Source organism: Carlito syrichta, unplaced genomic scaffold (genome assembly GCF_000164805.1).
Source record: "Carlito syrichta isolate Samal-C Ts95f unplaced genomic scaffold, Tarsius_syrichta-2.0.1 Scaffold308820, whole genome shotgun sequence".
NCBI lineage: Eukaryota > Metazoa > Chordata > Mammalia > Primates > Tarsiidae > Carlito > Carlito syrichta.
In genome coordinates, this window is record NW_007252916.1 from 144,206 (window position 1) to 161,305 (window position 17,100).

Sequence of the window (17,100 nt, forward strand, 5' to 3'; positions counted from 1 at the left end):
TAAAATACATACTACTTTTGTTAAATGATTTATGTGTACAATTGGAATGTACAGTAAAAAGAATTATTTGTCCCCATTGAATTCATAGCAAACAAGGCTCCCAAATAGGAACATATATAAGAAATACTATCATCAAGGTGGATTTTTTTTTTGCCTCTCCAACAGTTTAATATTCATAAAGACTGAATTTCTTCCAAATCCCTTATAATTACCTTAATGTATTACAAATGGTCCTCACATTTTTTATTTTTCCCTTGTGTGAAGTCGGTCATCTTTTAAAGGGTCCAAGTTAGTTATAATATGTTTAAAGTTAAAAATCTTAATAAATAAGGAAGGTAGCCTTTTATTTCCATCCAACTTTAAAGAATGTTCACCTTAAGACAGCATTGAAAGTACTAAAATACACTGAACACTGTCAGCAAGAGTTAAGTGTATACTTGGTAAGAGCAAAGAATTCATCCTTTACCAACAAGTGGTAATTGGATCCTACAAGGCAGGATTTAAGTATTTTCTCTGTCTCCATCTCTCTGTTTCTGTTTCTCTCTCTTTTATTCTCTCTCTCTCTCTCTGAATATATATATATATATATATACACACACACACATGTATATATACACATAATGTGCATGTGTGTATATACACATTTTTTTTTCTTTAGTAATTTTTCTTGGTACCAGTATCTTCTTAAAACAACCACAACCAGAGAATGAGAGGCAAGGTTTTAATGCAGAGGTTACATCTGCATTAAATTCTGCTTACATCAAGCAACCTTCTCTCTTTCAGGGAGTTCACCTTTGTGAAGTAATAAAGTAAGAACTATCAGAACATGAGGTTCTGACCTAATCCACTAAGGACGAGCATTTGTGGAAAGTACTAGCAACAACCCAAAAGTAGTTTCCCAAAATAGGAAAGTTTTTAAAAAATCAGCAATAAGAAAAACTTAGATGACAGTTTTTCTTTCAGAACATCACTGTCAAACTTATTTCATTATGTTTATTTTCGTATTCAATAGGTTCCCTTTTTTAAACTACTAAAAACTCAAACTCATGAGAAACCTAATACATGCCCCAAAATGCCCCTTCTCCTTTGTTGCCATGGCTTAGAAGTAAGAAGTCCAGTAACCATGGACTTGGCACATCCTTTTTCCACCTTTGGTATTAACACAATACACCACTTAGTATCTCCACAAAGGAAAGGTAAGGCTTATCGATGTGTTAAAAAACCAGCTCAAGAGCAAGGCAATTTTTCTCCATCTTGAAATATTCTTTCCCCTGAAAGATCTCCATTCCGTGGCAAAAACCTTGAGTTAATTTGGTAAAGACGACCTTGGCAGCATAAACCCCAGTGTATGTATGAATGCCAAATCTGTAGTTTCCAAACTTTTGACTGAATAATAAATCTTAAAAAAGAGTTCTAGGTGTCAGAAGCTTTCATACTTGAGGAAAGACATGATGTGACTGCTTGCTTCTAGCTCCAGGATGGAGTCATGGTTTGGTGATGTGCACTTCGCTGCTTCCATTCCCATTAGTGGTGGTGGTAATGATGTACTGTGTGGTTTGCTGTTGGTTGGTAGTCTGGGGGTCCAAGGAGTCACTGTGTGCAGGTGGCTGAACCTGGACTCCACCGGAGAGGGCAGAAGTTTGCTTTTCCTCCAATTCTGGTTGACTTTCAGATAATACATAATGACCCTAGAGCAGGAAGAAAACAATCTTTAAAATCCGGGGCCTACATCTTTCTCAGTTTCCATGGTGCTTTTTCCGTAACTGTTTAATTACTCAACCAGACCGTATAATAATGTGTCTCCCCCAAACTGTAAACTCACCTAGCAATTGTTGTTGCCATCTTTATCTCCACTGGCTCAGCACATAAGGTGGTCAATAAACATGTCAAATGAAAAGAAAAAAGCTAGGGCTTAAAAAGGAGGGTGGAGCTACCAATGGAGAAAAGGAATATGAAGAAAAATGTCACAAGGGGACCCCAAAATAGGCACCCATGTGAAATGCTTTACCTAGGTCCTTTAAAGAAGACAGATCAGTCATGCTAATTGACTACAAAGTAAGCACCTTAAGGGAGCACCTTAGCAGTTTTATCAAATGAAAGCATGAAGGGTTCGGTGGCTCAGCCTGTAATCCCAGCATTTTGAGAGGCCGAGGTGAGTGGATTGCCTGAGCCTGCAGGTACATGACCTGCCCAGGCAACTTGACGAGACCTCGTCTCTACAACAAACCAAAAATTAGCCGGGCGTGGTAGCGCACGCCTGTAGTTCCAGCTACTTGGAAGGCTGAGGCAGAAGGATCGCCGGAGCCCAGCAGGTCGAGGCTGCGGTGGCTGGGAGCATGCCACTGCACTCCAGTCTGGGTGACAGAGTGAGACTCCAACTCAAAAAAAAAAAAGTGAAGAAGTTCAGGTATAGAAATTTGCATACTTGTAGTAACATACGTGGTAAGGAAAACATGCTATTGTACTGCTCCTGGAAATTTAGACATTTCTTGTTTTTGCCATTGTTGGGGGGAAAAAACACAAAAAAAGAAATTTAGAAAAGTTGCTGTCAATTAAATATGAAGATTAATACAGAATGGATTAAACAAAAGATATTTTAAAACTCCTTAAAGAGGCAGAATGGTCCCAAAGACAGTCAAGATCCCTGGTTCCTGGACTTCAGAATTTCAAGGACAAGCTACATTAAAAAATCATTAAAAATGGTCCCAAAATTTTATTTTGACAAGTGAGTTCATTTAAAATATGCCACTGTCAAAGAGAAATTTTAACACTCAAGAGCATAGAATAACGCAGTCTTAGAATAAAATCTCTTACGTTGAACACATTTAGTTTTATGAAAATGTACACATTATCTTTATTTTTTCTCATTTTCTCTCTGATCATGAATACTTCTTCACAGACCTGTAGGTGACTGCTTCATTATGTTAACATTTTTAAAGAAATAATGTGTTAGTCAGTCAGAATGGGGATTGGTTAGCTACAGAAGCAGAGGAAGAGAAGTCACAGAGGGAAAGGCAGAAGCCTTTCCAAGCACTGTTTAGAAAAAATAAAAAAAAAAAACACTGCCAAACACCCACCTGATTCATCTAGGGCCATGTATTCTGAGTCCATGCCCACCGTGCAACTTTCTGAGTATGGTTTGTTTTCCCATGTGGGTCTTTCGAGGGAAGGGGGCTGGTTCTCAGTCTAAGGTCCACTGACTCCTAGGGTTCCCATAGGTGGGCTTCAGAGAACCCATGCCCCAAAGTGTACAGAAATTTGAGCATACGTACATCATAGCACAAGGAGGGAAACAACCTTGACTATAATCAGCTTCTCAAATAAGTTCCTGGCCAGAAAAAGAAAAAAGCCAATGGGTCCTACAGGGAGCAAAAAAATCCCTGATCATGCCAATGTGACTATTCCATATTACATTAGTTTTCACTGACAATTAATAGTTGTTACTTTGGATTTAAACTTCTCTCCTAAGTCAAGGATGTGATCTTGTGTGTTGAGAAAGGGGTGAACTCTCAGCACACTTTAGGAAATTACCAGGTGCGGTGGCTCACATCTGTAATTCCAGCACTTTGGAAGACGGAGGTGAGAGGATTGCCTGAGCCCAGGTGTTCGAGACCAGCCTGGGCAACATGGCGAGACCCTATCTCTACAATAAATCAAAAAATTAGCTGGGCGTGGTGGCGCATGCCTATAGTTCCAGCTACTTGGAAGGCTGAGAAGAAAGGATGGCCTGAGCCCAGAGGGTTGAGGTATCAGTGGCCGTGAGTGTATCACTGCACTCCAGACTGGGCAATAGAGTGAGACTCTGACTCAAAAAAAAGTCAGGTTTTTGAGGCCACTAGACTACCCTACTACCTCTGAGGCTTTTTGGGAAATAGTCTTCCCTGGAGAATATCCCAATATCCCTATCCCTTAATAGTACTTTTTTCTTTTTTCTTTTTTCTCCAGCTTTATTAAGGCATAATTAACAAATAATCAAGCAATTAACATATCCATCACCTCACATACTTTCAGGTTTATTTGTGTTAAGAACATTCCGGATCTACTCTGTTAACAACTTTCAGGTATACAATACATTATGTTTAACTATAGTTACCACGCCGTACATTAGATCTCCATAATGTATTCATTTAATAGTATTTTTGTAAATTTAAAAGTATGTACTCTGTCTCCTAGTTACTTAGAGGCAGGACAAGACAAACCAGTGAAGATAAAGACAGAGGTAGTAGGCAACACACTGGATACCCAGTCCACAGTCAGGGGAAGAGAGGGCCAGCTAGAAGCCCAAACTTCACCTGCATGCGATCTACTTATGTAGTAAATTTTCACTTGTACCCCATAACTTTAAAGTAAAAATTAAAATAATAAAATAAAAGTGGAAAAAAACCCAGAAGTAGTAGACACAATCAATATTGTACTTGTCCAGCTTGATTGTGTCTATTTAACAAGATAATTTATACAAATGTTTTTCAATTTGAGGTGGGTGAATTGTTTAAAATGGCTCCATAATTGATTAATGAATTGATTATATTGTTTATATTATTCTCTCCCAACTTAGTTGAAGACCAGTAGTCTTGAGGACCTGTAATCTTTCCAAGAAGCATAAAAAAAGGTGCTCATTGAGATGGATCTGGGATCATTATAGTTATTAACTGAATAACTATTTATTCAGTTTATTTGCTGTATCTTAGCCTTCTGGAAAGGGCACTGAGGACAAAGTGATAAAGACCAAGATCCAGCTTTCAAAGAATTCATCATCTACTGTGAGAAAACAAAGAGTAAGCCAATCATTAAAAAATAACCCACGAGTTGGACAGGAAAAAACCAACTGACCAGCATAGCTTACCGGAGTAACTGCCTTCACTTGGCCAGTGGTAACTGGAGTTGCCACACCACTATCTGTAATCACAAACTGACCTGGGGGAAGTGTCATCATTTGAATTTCAGATGCTGAAAAACAAGAAATGTTCATAGTTCAGTGGTCTCAAGTTTCAATACAAGTTCTAGAAACAAATACCTAACCAGTGGCCACATTCCCCACCTTGACACCTTCCATAGATTTGCTCGCTGTATTACAATAATGTTGTTTCTTGATATAGTGAAAGCATCTCTCATAAGAACTGACTATAGGCCAGCCTCGGTGGCTCAGCCTGAAATCCCAGCGCTTCGGAAGGCTGAGGCGAGTGAACTGCCTGAGCCCGTGGGTTTGAGACCGGCCCAGGCAATTTGGTGAGACCTCATCTATACAAAAAATCAAAAATTAGCTGGGGGTAGTAGCGCGCGCCTGTAGTTCCAGCTATTTGGAAGGCTGAAGTGGAAGGATCGCCGGAGCCCAGTAGGCCAACACTGGGGTGGCCATGAGTGTGCCACTACCCTCCAGCCTGGGTGATGGAGTGAGACTGGAGTCTCAAAAAGTAAATAAATAAATAAATGAAATTTTTTAAAAAGAACTGACTACATGAGAAAAGGCTAGTACACAGCTACTGTGTATCAGAGGCAATCAATGCATTCCCCCTGCAAATGTAGCTTCTGAATATCCATAAAGACCAACATTGAACAATTTTTTAAAAGCTTGAAATAAGTTCCTTTTAGCTCAATATTTTTATCTTTTATATTCAGATTTGAATTTATGGCACAAATGTGTCTGTAGTTGGCTAGCAATCATAATTTAATCCAACTTGAATTTTATTTTACCACCAATGTTATTAAAGCAAATTAAAAACAAAGTACACCTTACTATTCTGTTGATGGTATCTAAATAATATTTTCTACTAAGTGGAGTAGAAGAAGATTTTCTTGGGAAGGTGGCTGATTCCAAATGTGGACAGAAAATGTGTAAGAAGAGCCCGGACAATGTGTCTTACTAGCATACAAGATGCGATGAGAGAGGCTACAGATTCATGTGGGAAAGAAGCAGAAGTCAGCTTGAAGAGGTTCCTATTAGCCAATAACGGGATAACATGAGCATCAATAAGGATGACAACTGCAATAGGCTAAAACATTTCATGTGTTGGAATTCATGACAGCACTAAGACACGCCCACATCCCTCACTGGTTACCTTGGATAACACAAGGAAAACAACTCATTTTTTTAAAACTGGTAAATAAAGGAAATGAATCAAGTATTTAAACATTTATGCCTTGGGAGGCTGAGGTGAGTGGATTGCCTGAGCCCGCGGGTTCGAGACCCGCCTGGGCAACTTGGTGAGACCTCATCTCTACAATAAATCAAAAAATTAGCCGGGCGTGGTAGTGCGCGCCTGTAGTTCCAGCTACTTGGAAGGCTGAGGTGGAAGGATCGAGGCTGCAGTCGAGGCTGAGCAGGTCGAGGCTGCAGTGGCCAGGAGCAGCCACTGCACTCCAGTCTGGGCGACAGAGTGAGACTCCAACTCAAAAATAAAAAAGAAATTTATATTGCCTTTCCTTAACAAACTGTACATTAGAGTACCTGGTAGTTAAGATAAAATTTTTTCCTTGGAAAAATTTTCTAGCTGATTAATGAATAAGAATGAGGGAGTCAGAGTATCACAACTTTGCAATGTAGGGGTTTAAATTCTGCTTTGCAACCCCCAGTGAAATAACAGAGCTAAGGATTAAACGTCTATGGCTTCTAACATCACAAAAAGAGAGACGACTGAATGTCATGTGCTTCTGAAGAAGTACCACACCAGCTATGCAGTATCTCGAGAGAAAAAAGGCCAAGTTCAAGTTGATCAAGACTCTAGATCTAATTGCCAATCTATATGAAATAAAAAGAACAGAAGAAGGCATGTTAAGGAGTAACATGGGAATACCACAACCAAAATCCAAACTCCACGGGTCTGATTACCTAATTCCTCAACATAGAAATTACAACTTAAAGAGTAAACAAATACATTAAAATAAACTCAATGGACATAATCAATTGGAACGTATGGCCCTTATTTGGAACCCAAAATCAACAAATCAACTATCTTTTAAAAATTCTGAGACAATCACAGAAATATGAACAAAGACTGGATATCTGAAGTATGAGGGTAATAAAGAATTATTGTCATTTCCTTTGAGGTGTGATAAGGTGACAGTGTTGTGTGAAGTTTGTTTTTTAAAAATACTCTTTCTTTGTGAGCACTGGTGTTAGGCATGAAATTTAAAATAATTAATTAATTAAAAATTGTCTTTTTCATGGTTGGGTACGGTGGCTCACGTCTGTAATCCTAGCACTTTGGGAGGCAGAGGTGAGAGGATTGCCTGAGCCCAGGGGTTTGAGACCAGCCTGGGGAACTTGGTGAGACCTCATCTATACAATAAATTTAAAAAATTAGTTCCAGCTACTTGGAGGGCTGAGTCAGAAGGATTGCCTGAGTCCAGCAGGTGGAGGCTGCAGTGGCTGTAAGCGTGCCACTGCACTCCAGTCTGGGTGCCAGAGTGAGACTCCAACTCAAAAAAAAATCTGTCTTTTTCTTTTAGAGATACATACTAAAATATTTATGGATGAAGTGATATGATGGGTCTTTCATCCCACTGGAGGATATGAGAGAATGGCAGGGTATAGATGAGACAAGGTTGGGCATGAGTTGGTAACTAGTAAAGCTGGATCATGGGTACAGGAAGGTTCATTATTCTCTCTACTTCTATATATTTTTAAATTTTTTCCTAATAAAAAAATTTCAGTTCCAGAATCTTTTCTCTAGGTTAGGTTGCTAGCTTATTATCACCATGGGCATCTTCACCACTCCACATCCTTTCACAGGACTTCAGCTGAGTATAAAGGTCAGCCTATTTGCAGGTATTCTACCCATGACCTAGACAGCATCATCCCCATTTTTCCTACTTACAATAGCCACGGAAGGAATTCCAAGCATTGGGCAGGTACGTGTGTTGCACAGAGGAATTCTGCTGCTGCTGCTGCTGCTGCTGCAAAGCCTGCCCTTGTGTGGAGGAGCTGCCTTGTATGTGGGAGGGGCTGAGCCCCTGCTGAGCCTGCTGGGCAGAGGGGCTCAGTGGCTGCCCTGCTACCTAGGGAGAGAGAGAGAAAGAGAGAGTGGAGAGTGATGAGTTGTCGACGTAGTTAAGACTCACAGATAATGGAAGAAAGTAAGTCAGACTAACATGAGTTATAATACTGAAAGTATCACTGCTGTTATTAAAAGCAGTATTTTAAATAAGAATAGAATTCATGAAAAGCAAGCATAACTATGAAATTCTAATTTGTTTTCAAAAGATTAACTACAGAAGTATCTGAAAAATTCACTTCAGTAAATTTGTTAGAAAGATAAATGAATGAAAGCATAATTACCTGTATTATATAAGGTTAAAAAAAATTGAGAGGTGAAATAATGTGACTGTCAAATGCTAATCTGGAATACAAACTGAATCAGAACCCAAAAGTGATCATTTTCATTAACCTGCACTGGACAATCCCACCCTGTGTGTGGCGTTCACCACAGGGACACACTCAGCCATCTGGTGAAGAGAGTCACCCCTGGCTGTGAGGTAAAACCCATACTCCACAGCCTGCCACACAAGGCCCTTCACAACTCAGTTCCAAACTAGCTTTCCAACTGTCTTTTCAAACAGAATAACTCAGCTTTCTATTAATGTACCACAATTTTCCATCTCTGTCTTTAATAACAGTATGAGCTTACTCTGATCACAATGCCTTCCCCAACTGCTGTGTCAAAATCATACTCCTCTTCAAAACCCAATTCAAAGACCACTTCTACAAAATGCCCTTGATTCCCTTATAAACATAATCTCTCCCTCTCTGAATTCCCATAACTTATCTGTATATCTCAATAACAGACTCAGACAAATGCAATAATATATAATACACAATATTACCCCACAAAGCGACTGTTCCAAACCACCAAAGCAACTTAGCAATTGAATTTAGAATGGGAAATAAAAACCAGTGTTGTTTCTAGGATATCATACCACAGGGCTCCATTTGGACAAGAGAAGCTAATAACTTAATGTAAGCGTATACACAATACCAAATATAAAAATTGGAGACAAAGGTAAAACCCTTTAATTAAGGTACAAAAACAACAATACCTCAATAGTCAAGGAGACTAGATCTGAAGATAATGTCTACACTCTAACTTTTATGGGCTCTAAGACCATATTAACTTCCCTAAACAGTACATGGAGAAGAATACCTGGGATGAGGACGGGGCCGAAGTGGTGGGCTCAGCAACCTGGATGTGCTGTACCTGGATGGCATGCTGGGTATAGGTCTGAGGATCGTGGAGCTGGCCAACATCCACAGTGGACTGCTGAGACTGATGAGGGGATGTGGCCTGGAGGGAGAAAGAACAGGCCCAGAAACCAACATATATTGAGGTTAAAAGAAATCCTTCCAGAGAAAAAAGTTCAGTCTTACCATAGCCTTGACTGCCTGGGCTCAGGCAATCCTTCCACCTCAGTCTTCCAAGTAGCTGATACTACAGGCATGCACCACCAAGCCCAGTTATTTTTTTTATTTTTGTGTAGAGACAAGGTCTCACTATGTTGGCTATGCTGGTCTCAAATTTTTGGGCTTAAGTGATCCTCCCACCTTGGCCTCCCAAAGTGCTGGAATTATAGGCATGAGCCACTGCACCTAACCTTTTGTGTATCTTAGACATCTTCGAAAATCTGGCTAAAGTAAAGGCCCTTTTCCCAGAACAAGGTACATATACATCATGATTCACCAGCAACTTCAGGGACTTATAGATTCCTCCAAATTCTAAAGTTAAGAATTCTCCCATGAGAAAAACAAGATAAAGAACTATCAGTGACAGTGGCAACTTCCAATTTCCTGCTCCCATGCTAGTTTTAAATTTTCAAAGACTAAATGATTTCTTTTCTTTTTGAGTCGGAATCTCAATCTGTCCCCCAGGCTAGAGTGCAGTGGCATGCTCACGGCCACTGCAGCCTCACTTGCTGGGCTCAAACAATCCTTTTGCCTCAGCCTTCCAAGTAGTTGGAACTATAGGCATGCGCCACCATGCCCAGCTAATTTTTTATTTATTGTAGAAACGAGGTCTCACCATGTTGCCCAGGCTGTTCTCAAACCTGCGGGCTCAGGCAATCCTCTCGCCTCAGTCTCCCAAAGTGCTGGGATTATAGGCGTGAGCCTCCGCACCCAGCAAATGATTTCAAAGAAACAAGTTTGTTCATCTGTGCCTTGAGTTCACTTCTCAGCATAATTAAATGAAACAGTAGTTCTGGAAGGTTTCCTTTTTTGCCCCCGATCAGTAAGAATGAGCTGGTAGAAGGAATAGAGTCATACCTTGATACTAAAAAGGTATTGACTGATATTCAGAAATTGAAACAAAATTATTCTTTCCAACCTCTCTTTGACATGAGTCATTCAATGTCTGGGTAGGGATTTATCAAACTGGCTCACTGCCAAGTAATCAACCTGGATTGCAAGGATAAGGATTCAAAAGAGGTGCTACAAGTATTGTCCTGCAATAGCACAAAATGACTATATATGCTGAATCTAAAATGTCCTGACTACTACAGACAAGAATCTCTTACCTGCTAAGTCCAGAGGTCTCATTGGCCTGAGGTAGCAGGCATTTTACAAATGCCCAAGACTCAGAACTTCCATGCAGAACCACATTACATAGAGCCCAGCTCCAGCTCTGAGAAAAGGGTGCTTTTGTTGACTCCAGTCACCATAATGACTAATGGCAATAAGGCATTCATAAAGGGAAAGAGAAATAAATGTAATACAATACCGGGGCCACTTGCACCACTTGAAGTTGAATATGCTGAGGTTGCTGGAGACCAGATGCAGACTGTGACACAGGGATATATTGAATTCTCTGGTAGTCCCCTTGTGGTGTTCGGTAATCTGTCGTTAAGGTCTGGGACAGTTCTGTCATTGCTTGGGTGAGCAGGTCTGTTGTCACCACAGTCTCTCCAGTGGCACTGTCTGTAGTTAAAACTGCTGGGGCAGCACTGATCACTGCTGTCGTCAATGGCGTATGAATGGTGTTAGGGAGCTGGGCGTACTCTGGATGTTTCTTTCGAATGTGTTGAACCATTTTAGTCTGAAAATTAAGGCAAAACCCAAAAATCATTGCTAGAATTTGTTACTTTTAATTTTTTTCATATGTACCCCCTCCAAAGGTTTCTAAAGTCTTTTACCTTGTACCTTAAAAAAAAAAGCAGAGCAACTCTGATTCCATGTTTGCACACCCTAAAGTGGCACAATGCTATGAAATGGGGGAAAAGAGGGCTGAAAAGAAGTAAAAACCCACTCGACACTATGCAGTCAGGCAAGGTGCCGACTATCTCGCAGCATTCTGCACCCCCAGTAATACCTGCAGTAATCTATCACAATCCCCCCAGCAAAAGTAACCCCCTTTTTCAAAACCATCACTTAAATTCCTATGTAAGCCGGGCACGGTGGCTCAAGTCAGTAATCCCAGCACTTTGGGAGGCGGAGGTGAGGGGACTGCCTGAGCCCATGAGCTCAAGAACAGCCTGGGTAACTTGGTGAGACCTCATCTCTACAATAAATCAAAAAATTAGCTGGACATGGTAGTGTGCATCTATAGTTCTGGCTACTTGGAAGGCTGAGGTGGAAGGATCACCTGAGCCCAGCAGGTAGACGTTGGGGTGGTCATGAGCATACCACTGCACTCCAGCCTGGGTGATGGAGTGAAATTCCAACTCAAAAAAAAAACAAAAACAAACTCCTATATAGTACTTCCATAAGCATGAGCCCATAACCTATGAGCACTGACTATTCAAATACTAGGTCCTCAGCCGGCCAACAGAAGAGGCTATTAGATGGCACTAACTCTGGGCAAGGTCCACAGTATTCTCTCGCCAGTCTTTGCTCTGGTCTCTGTTTACAGGAACTAAGATAACATCTCTTTTAGTCTCCCATCTATTCAGAAGGAGCCATTCAGGCCAAAAGCACCAATCCATAATCATTGTAGTATGAATCAAAAGAACTTTAATATTAAAAGAATAGGAACCTCATCAACAGATAGAGACATACCGGAATATAATCACACTACAACTCTGGAAGGGAAGCCATTTTCCCTTAGGAGTTCCTTACATAATAGTTTGACCTCAGATTGAGTCAGAAATCTCCCCTACCTTGCTGCTGTACTGCTTGGAGCAGTGGGGACAGCAGACAGGAGGGGTGGCGATGGTGCCCGTCAGCTGGGTGTGCGTGCTCAGCATAGGGTCTGGCTCTCCAGGACCAGCAGGACGGAGTTTCCGAATGCTTGGTGGGAGCTCAGCTCCTGGATGGTTCTTCAGAATATGGGCTTTACGCTTGCTGGCACTTTTATAAACCTGTAAATTCGAATGTTTTGCCATGAAAGCGGTATACAGTTCTATTTTCTTATTTAAAGCAAACTAAGAATTTCATTATGAAGAAATGAGAAAAAGTATTCATGTAGTCCTAAATAAAATATATTAACAGATCAAGTGAAGGACAATAAGAATAAAATAAGAACATAATATAGATATGCCAGGCATCTTCCTTAAGTTTATTTATCTAAGATAGTAACTGTAAAAATACTCTTTACCTTAAAGGTTAAAAGGTGGATATACAAGCCAGGTTTGGTGACTCAGCCTGTAATCCCAGCACTTTGGGAGGCTGAGGTGAGTGGATTGCCTGAGACCATGGGTTCGAGACCCGCCTGGGCAGGTGAGACCTCATCTCTACAATAAATCAAAAAATTAGCCGGGCGTGGTAGTGCGCGCCTGTAGTTCCAGCTACTGGAAGGCTGAGGCGGAAGGATCACCGGAGCCCAGCAGGTCAAGGCTGCGGTGGCCGGGAGCGGCCACTGCACTCCAGTCTGGGCAACTGAGTGAGATTCCAACTCAAAAAAAAAAAAAAGGTGGATATACAGACATTGAAAGAGAATTGTTTTTAAAACCTGTTTATTCTTCAGCCTGTCCATGAAAGCTCTCAGATGATATGTGTAGCTGATGACCAGGATAATCTTCCAAATGGCAATTTTAATAACAACTAGTACCTTTAATGGGGAATCCATGTTTAAAAAATGTTTCTTACTTTTAAACTGATGTCATATAAGCTACATTATATAAGAAACAATATTACAATGAGACAGTGAATGTATATTCTATCTTTTCTTTTTTTGTAACTGCATAAAAACAAAGAATGAGGACAAGTAGAGTATTCCATGATGAAACTTTTTTTCACATCCCACTCAATCTTCTAGAAACCCAAAATCTATCATATATTTTACAAGTCATATGATAAAAACTCTTATTTTAGAGCTTAGCAATTTGAAATGAATTCATATACTAGACACTTGGTAATAAGTCTCTTCTTGGATAAAAAAAAATCGCAGAGAGAAGGGACAACAAGAAAAACAAAGTCAACTAATTCTTAAGAAAAAATTTGACTTAAAATGAGGTTGTATTTCTAGTCCTCTTTCGTCTGAATGGAGAACTACTGAGTGACAATGAAACATTTGCTAAGAGTAACTGCAAGGTCCTAGTATATATTTATAAATGCAGATGAGTTAGCTCTTAGCAGGGCCCCCACAGTGGCAAGCCAGTATGGGTATTTAACTTTTACCTTATCACAATACTGGCAAAAGTAATCACGGTTGGGTTTTATGATGGGTAGAGTTAACTCTGGCACCTCTTCTATCTTCATGTCTGGGTGCCTCTTTGATAAGTGATTTACCTAAAGTGAAAACAAAGAACAAATGAGAAAAAGAGACCCAATTACAAATAGAAGCAACACACATACTCTGATAATGACAACTAGACACTGAAATTATCTGAAGCAATGACCTAAAACAATAAGGCATTTGGCCAGAACCAACATCACCAGACCCATCTGACACAAAAGCATTCAACAGTCACTGTTAACTCCTGTTAACAGTGATTCAGCAAATAACTGAAGGCGAATTGGGTCACCATGGATCCCATAAACAGTCTCTGGCTGAAAGAACCACTGCTAGAAAAAGGAAAATTACACTAGCATGAATTTCTTTAGTGAATTCTCCTGATGCAAACCCGTCTTTCATTATTTAATGTCCTAGCCTCTCTAACAACATTGAATGAGATACAAACTAAAGTTCTGAATTTTAAATATTGCTTTATGGCATTCCAGCTCCTGGCAGAAATATACTCTGCAACTGTAACAAGGTCAAAATGAGTTGAGAGCAGAGAACTGGCTGTCCCAATGTTTTAGCTAACCTGTGTCCACACACCCCGTTTTGACGGAAAGTTTCCTTCTACTGTTGTTTGATGTCTGGAAAAGAGAGGCATTAAAAGGGAACAGTCAAGGAGGAGGCAAAGATTCCACATGAAAATATATTCAGGAACACAAAAGAGGGAAATAAAATAGGTAACAGCAAAGAGATTAAGAAGGTAAAGAAAAGCAAAACTAGAAATGAAAAGCGGTAGAAAAATGCCTTTTCCAAGAAGTGACCCAGAAAATGGCAAAGGAAGACAAAGGGGGATTAGAAAGGTGAGAACTCCAAGTTGGAAACTGTCTGCCTCTGTTTGTCACTAAGCAGTGACAAAACAGATTGACAGCTATAACTCAATGCGGAACACAATGCAAAAGCCATCATCATCGACAGAAATGAGACGATGTTTAGAAGACAGAGGAGCCTGCAGCCACTGGGCACTGACCAGCATGCCACGTCGCCGGAAGCCCATCATGCACAGACGGCACTTGAACGTGAAGCTGTCATAGTCTGTCGACGTGATACGAGGCTTGAATGTCTTGGAGCGGCTGATGCGGTCAGCTTTCTTGGCCTCTCTCTCAGGATTATGCATCCTTTGCATGTGTTCCCGAAGTTTGTCTTTTCGCTATTTGGAGAGAATTTTTGAAAAGAATAAATTAGAAATTCAATATAAATTAGCAGTCAACACAACTTACCAAGAGGCATCTGAGTTGCTGGAGCCCTAGGACATGAGGACATGTCAAAGTGGCTAGGGGTTACTCTGTTGACTAGCAAATAACTGCACCCTAGTGAGTCTTGGTTTGAAATGACCATTAAACATGAAAGCTATACACTGACTTTCGAGAAGGACTATACATTTAGTAGAGGACATCAAAGGGTGCACAGACTAAGTTTGGTATTAAGAACTATTAGACAAATTGATGATGACTGATAGGTAATACTGGGTTTAAAAAGCCACGTGTATACTCAGTTCCTACACGTTTCAGCAAACATAGTAATTTTCTTCTGAATTCCAAGTTAATTTATGTAAGAATTTCTCACCTTAAGGATTTAGAATTTCAAGTAAACAATTACTCTGTCCACTGTGGATGGAGCACAGGGCCCACGGCCCAGCCCTTAATGTGATGATCTAGTGATACATGTTGATATGAATCCAGGGGGAAAAAAATTGGGCAGCCCATCCTGAATAAAAACAAAATCAGAAAGTGCCAACTCCCTAATCCAGTGAGGCTACCTCCCTGGGACATATGATTAAACTGCTACTAGTCCTGTAAAGATTTTGAACCTTTCTCCAAGTCCAGTTCTTCCTACCTTTTGGTGCAAGAATTTCTTTTGCACACTTCACTTTTCAGCACATTTATTCAACAGACATTCCCTGAGTGCCTACCAAGTACCAAGGACTATGCTAAGTGCCGAGCTCTAATACTAGGTATCCCTCACGGACCTGCCACTTCTGCTACAACGCATGTGGTCCAACCACTCTGTCCTCCTATCCCTACCCGATCTCATTCCTGGAAAGCCCAGGAGGGAACATTCAGAGCTTCTTAATGCGGGTAAGTAAAATTTGTGTTAAGAGCACTGCCTTAAATAACAGGATTTCTCTTTAGTGCAGATACAATGATAAAACTCTGTTGCATTCCCACTTTTCCTAAGCATCAGTATTCACTAGTTTCTCCCATCTATTCCCTTTCAACAGACCAATTTGCCTTAGCTAAATCATTACATAAATCCCAAAGTCTAATACTAATACCACACGTGATGAGCATGTGTTTGCTGGATGCCAAGTCTCCACAAGGTCTCTCCATCCTAACATCTCAAAACTCAAATTCATTATCTCCTCACTCTCTCCTCTTTAGTATCGGTAGTGTTCCCAATGCCCAGCCTCTCAAGCTACAAATCTCAATTCCTCACTGTCCATCTTCCCCCTTTTATCCACATGCAAGGTCCTGTCACTCCTCTCCCAGATGTCTGTCTTAAACATAGGTCCTCTTCTCCACACCCACTGCCTCTGCCCGAATTAGCCCAGCTCTGAAATGCCTATGGCCCACTTCACCATAAGTCTAGTTACTTAGTAAAACCACTGGCTTGACTTAAGTCCCTTGCTTCCTCTCACTGTTAGCCTCTAACCACACCCTCCATCCACTCCCCCTTCACTACCACCTTTGTCCTGCTGCTCCCTCTGCTTAAAACGTCTTTGCCCCTCTCTCACTTCTCACCTCTCCTTTCTCTAGCTGGCAAAGTCTTCCCCACATTTGAGTGAATTCAAAAGTGTCACATTATCTATGAAGTCTCCCCTACAGCCCAAATCAGAGCTAACCACTTTCAATTTTACTGCTTTCTCTATTACAGCATCAATAATAATTTCTTAATGTTCACGTCTAATTTTCCAATAAATTGTGGGCTCCTTAAACACAGAAGGCCCTACCTTGTTTTTAATGCTGCTCTTATAGAGCTTATAGTTAAGAGAGCAGGCAATTGCAAAACTCAAGTGTTATAACAGGGTCACCAGCAAAATGCCCTATGGGAAGGTACAGGAGCAGCACTTAATCCAAGGATCAAGAAATGACCACATGAGAAGTGACATCAGCCAGGTGAAGTGACATGAGAGTCTGAAAGTGTGCTCACATGAGGGTGGAAGGGGGAGCAAACACAAGGCCCAGGGAGAGGCAGTAAACGCAAGGCCCAGGGAGAGGCAGTACACTACACTCAGGGGCATCCGTGCAGTTCCATGCAGTCAGAGCGCAAAGGGGAAGTGGGCACTGGGAGTTAATTAGGAGCCAGACCTTGCAGTGACTTATAAGTGAAAAACATCGGAATCTGTCCACATGAAGAGCTAATAATGGGTTTTTCAAGAAGAACATGACAGCCGGGCTCAGTGGCTCAGCCTGTAATCCCGCGCCTTTGGGAGGCTGAGGTGAGTGGATTGCCTGAGCCC

General features: G+C 40.8%; 1 protein-coding gene across 2 annotated transcripts in view; it reads right to left on the reverse strand.

The window, feature by feature from the left end:
* Positions 1–1,484: 1,484 nt before the first annotated feature.
* The window catches only part of PRDM10 (PR/SET domain 10), a 57,497-nt gene continuing 41,881 nt past the window's right edge, over positions 1,485–17,100 (reverse strand). For both annotated transcript variants that reach the window (XM_008065908.2, XM_008065907.2), the window contains 8 exons: positions 14,611–14,790; positions 13,541–13,651; positions 12,082–12,282; positions 10,707–11,021; positions 9,138–9,278; positions 7,815–7,995; positions 4,844–4,947; positions 1,485–1,688 (listed from right to left, as the gene is read on the reverse strand). In XM_008065908.2, coding sequence (XP_008064099.1) covers positions 1,485–1,688; positions 4,844–4,947; positions 7,815–7,995; positions 9,138–9,278; positions 10,707–11,021; positions 12,082–12,282; positions 13,541–13,651; positions 14,611–14,790 — 1,437 coding nt within the window. The remainder of the gene's footprint in view (positions 1,689–4,843; positions 4,948–7,814; positions 7,996–9,137; positions 9,279–10,706; positions 11,022–12,081; positions 12,283–13,540; positions 13,652–14,610; positions 14,791–17,100) is intronic.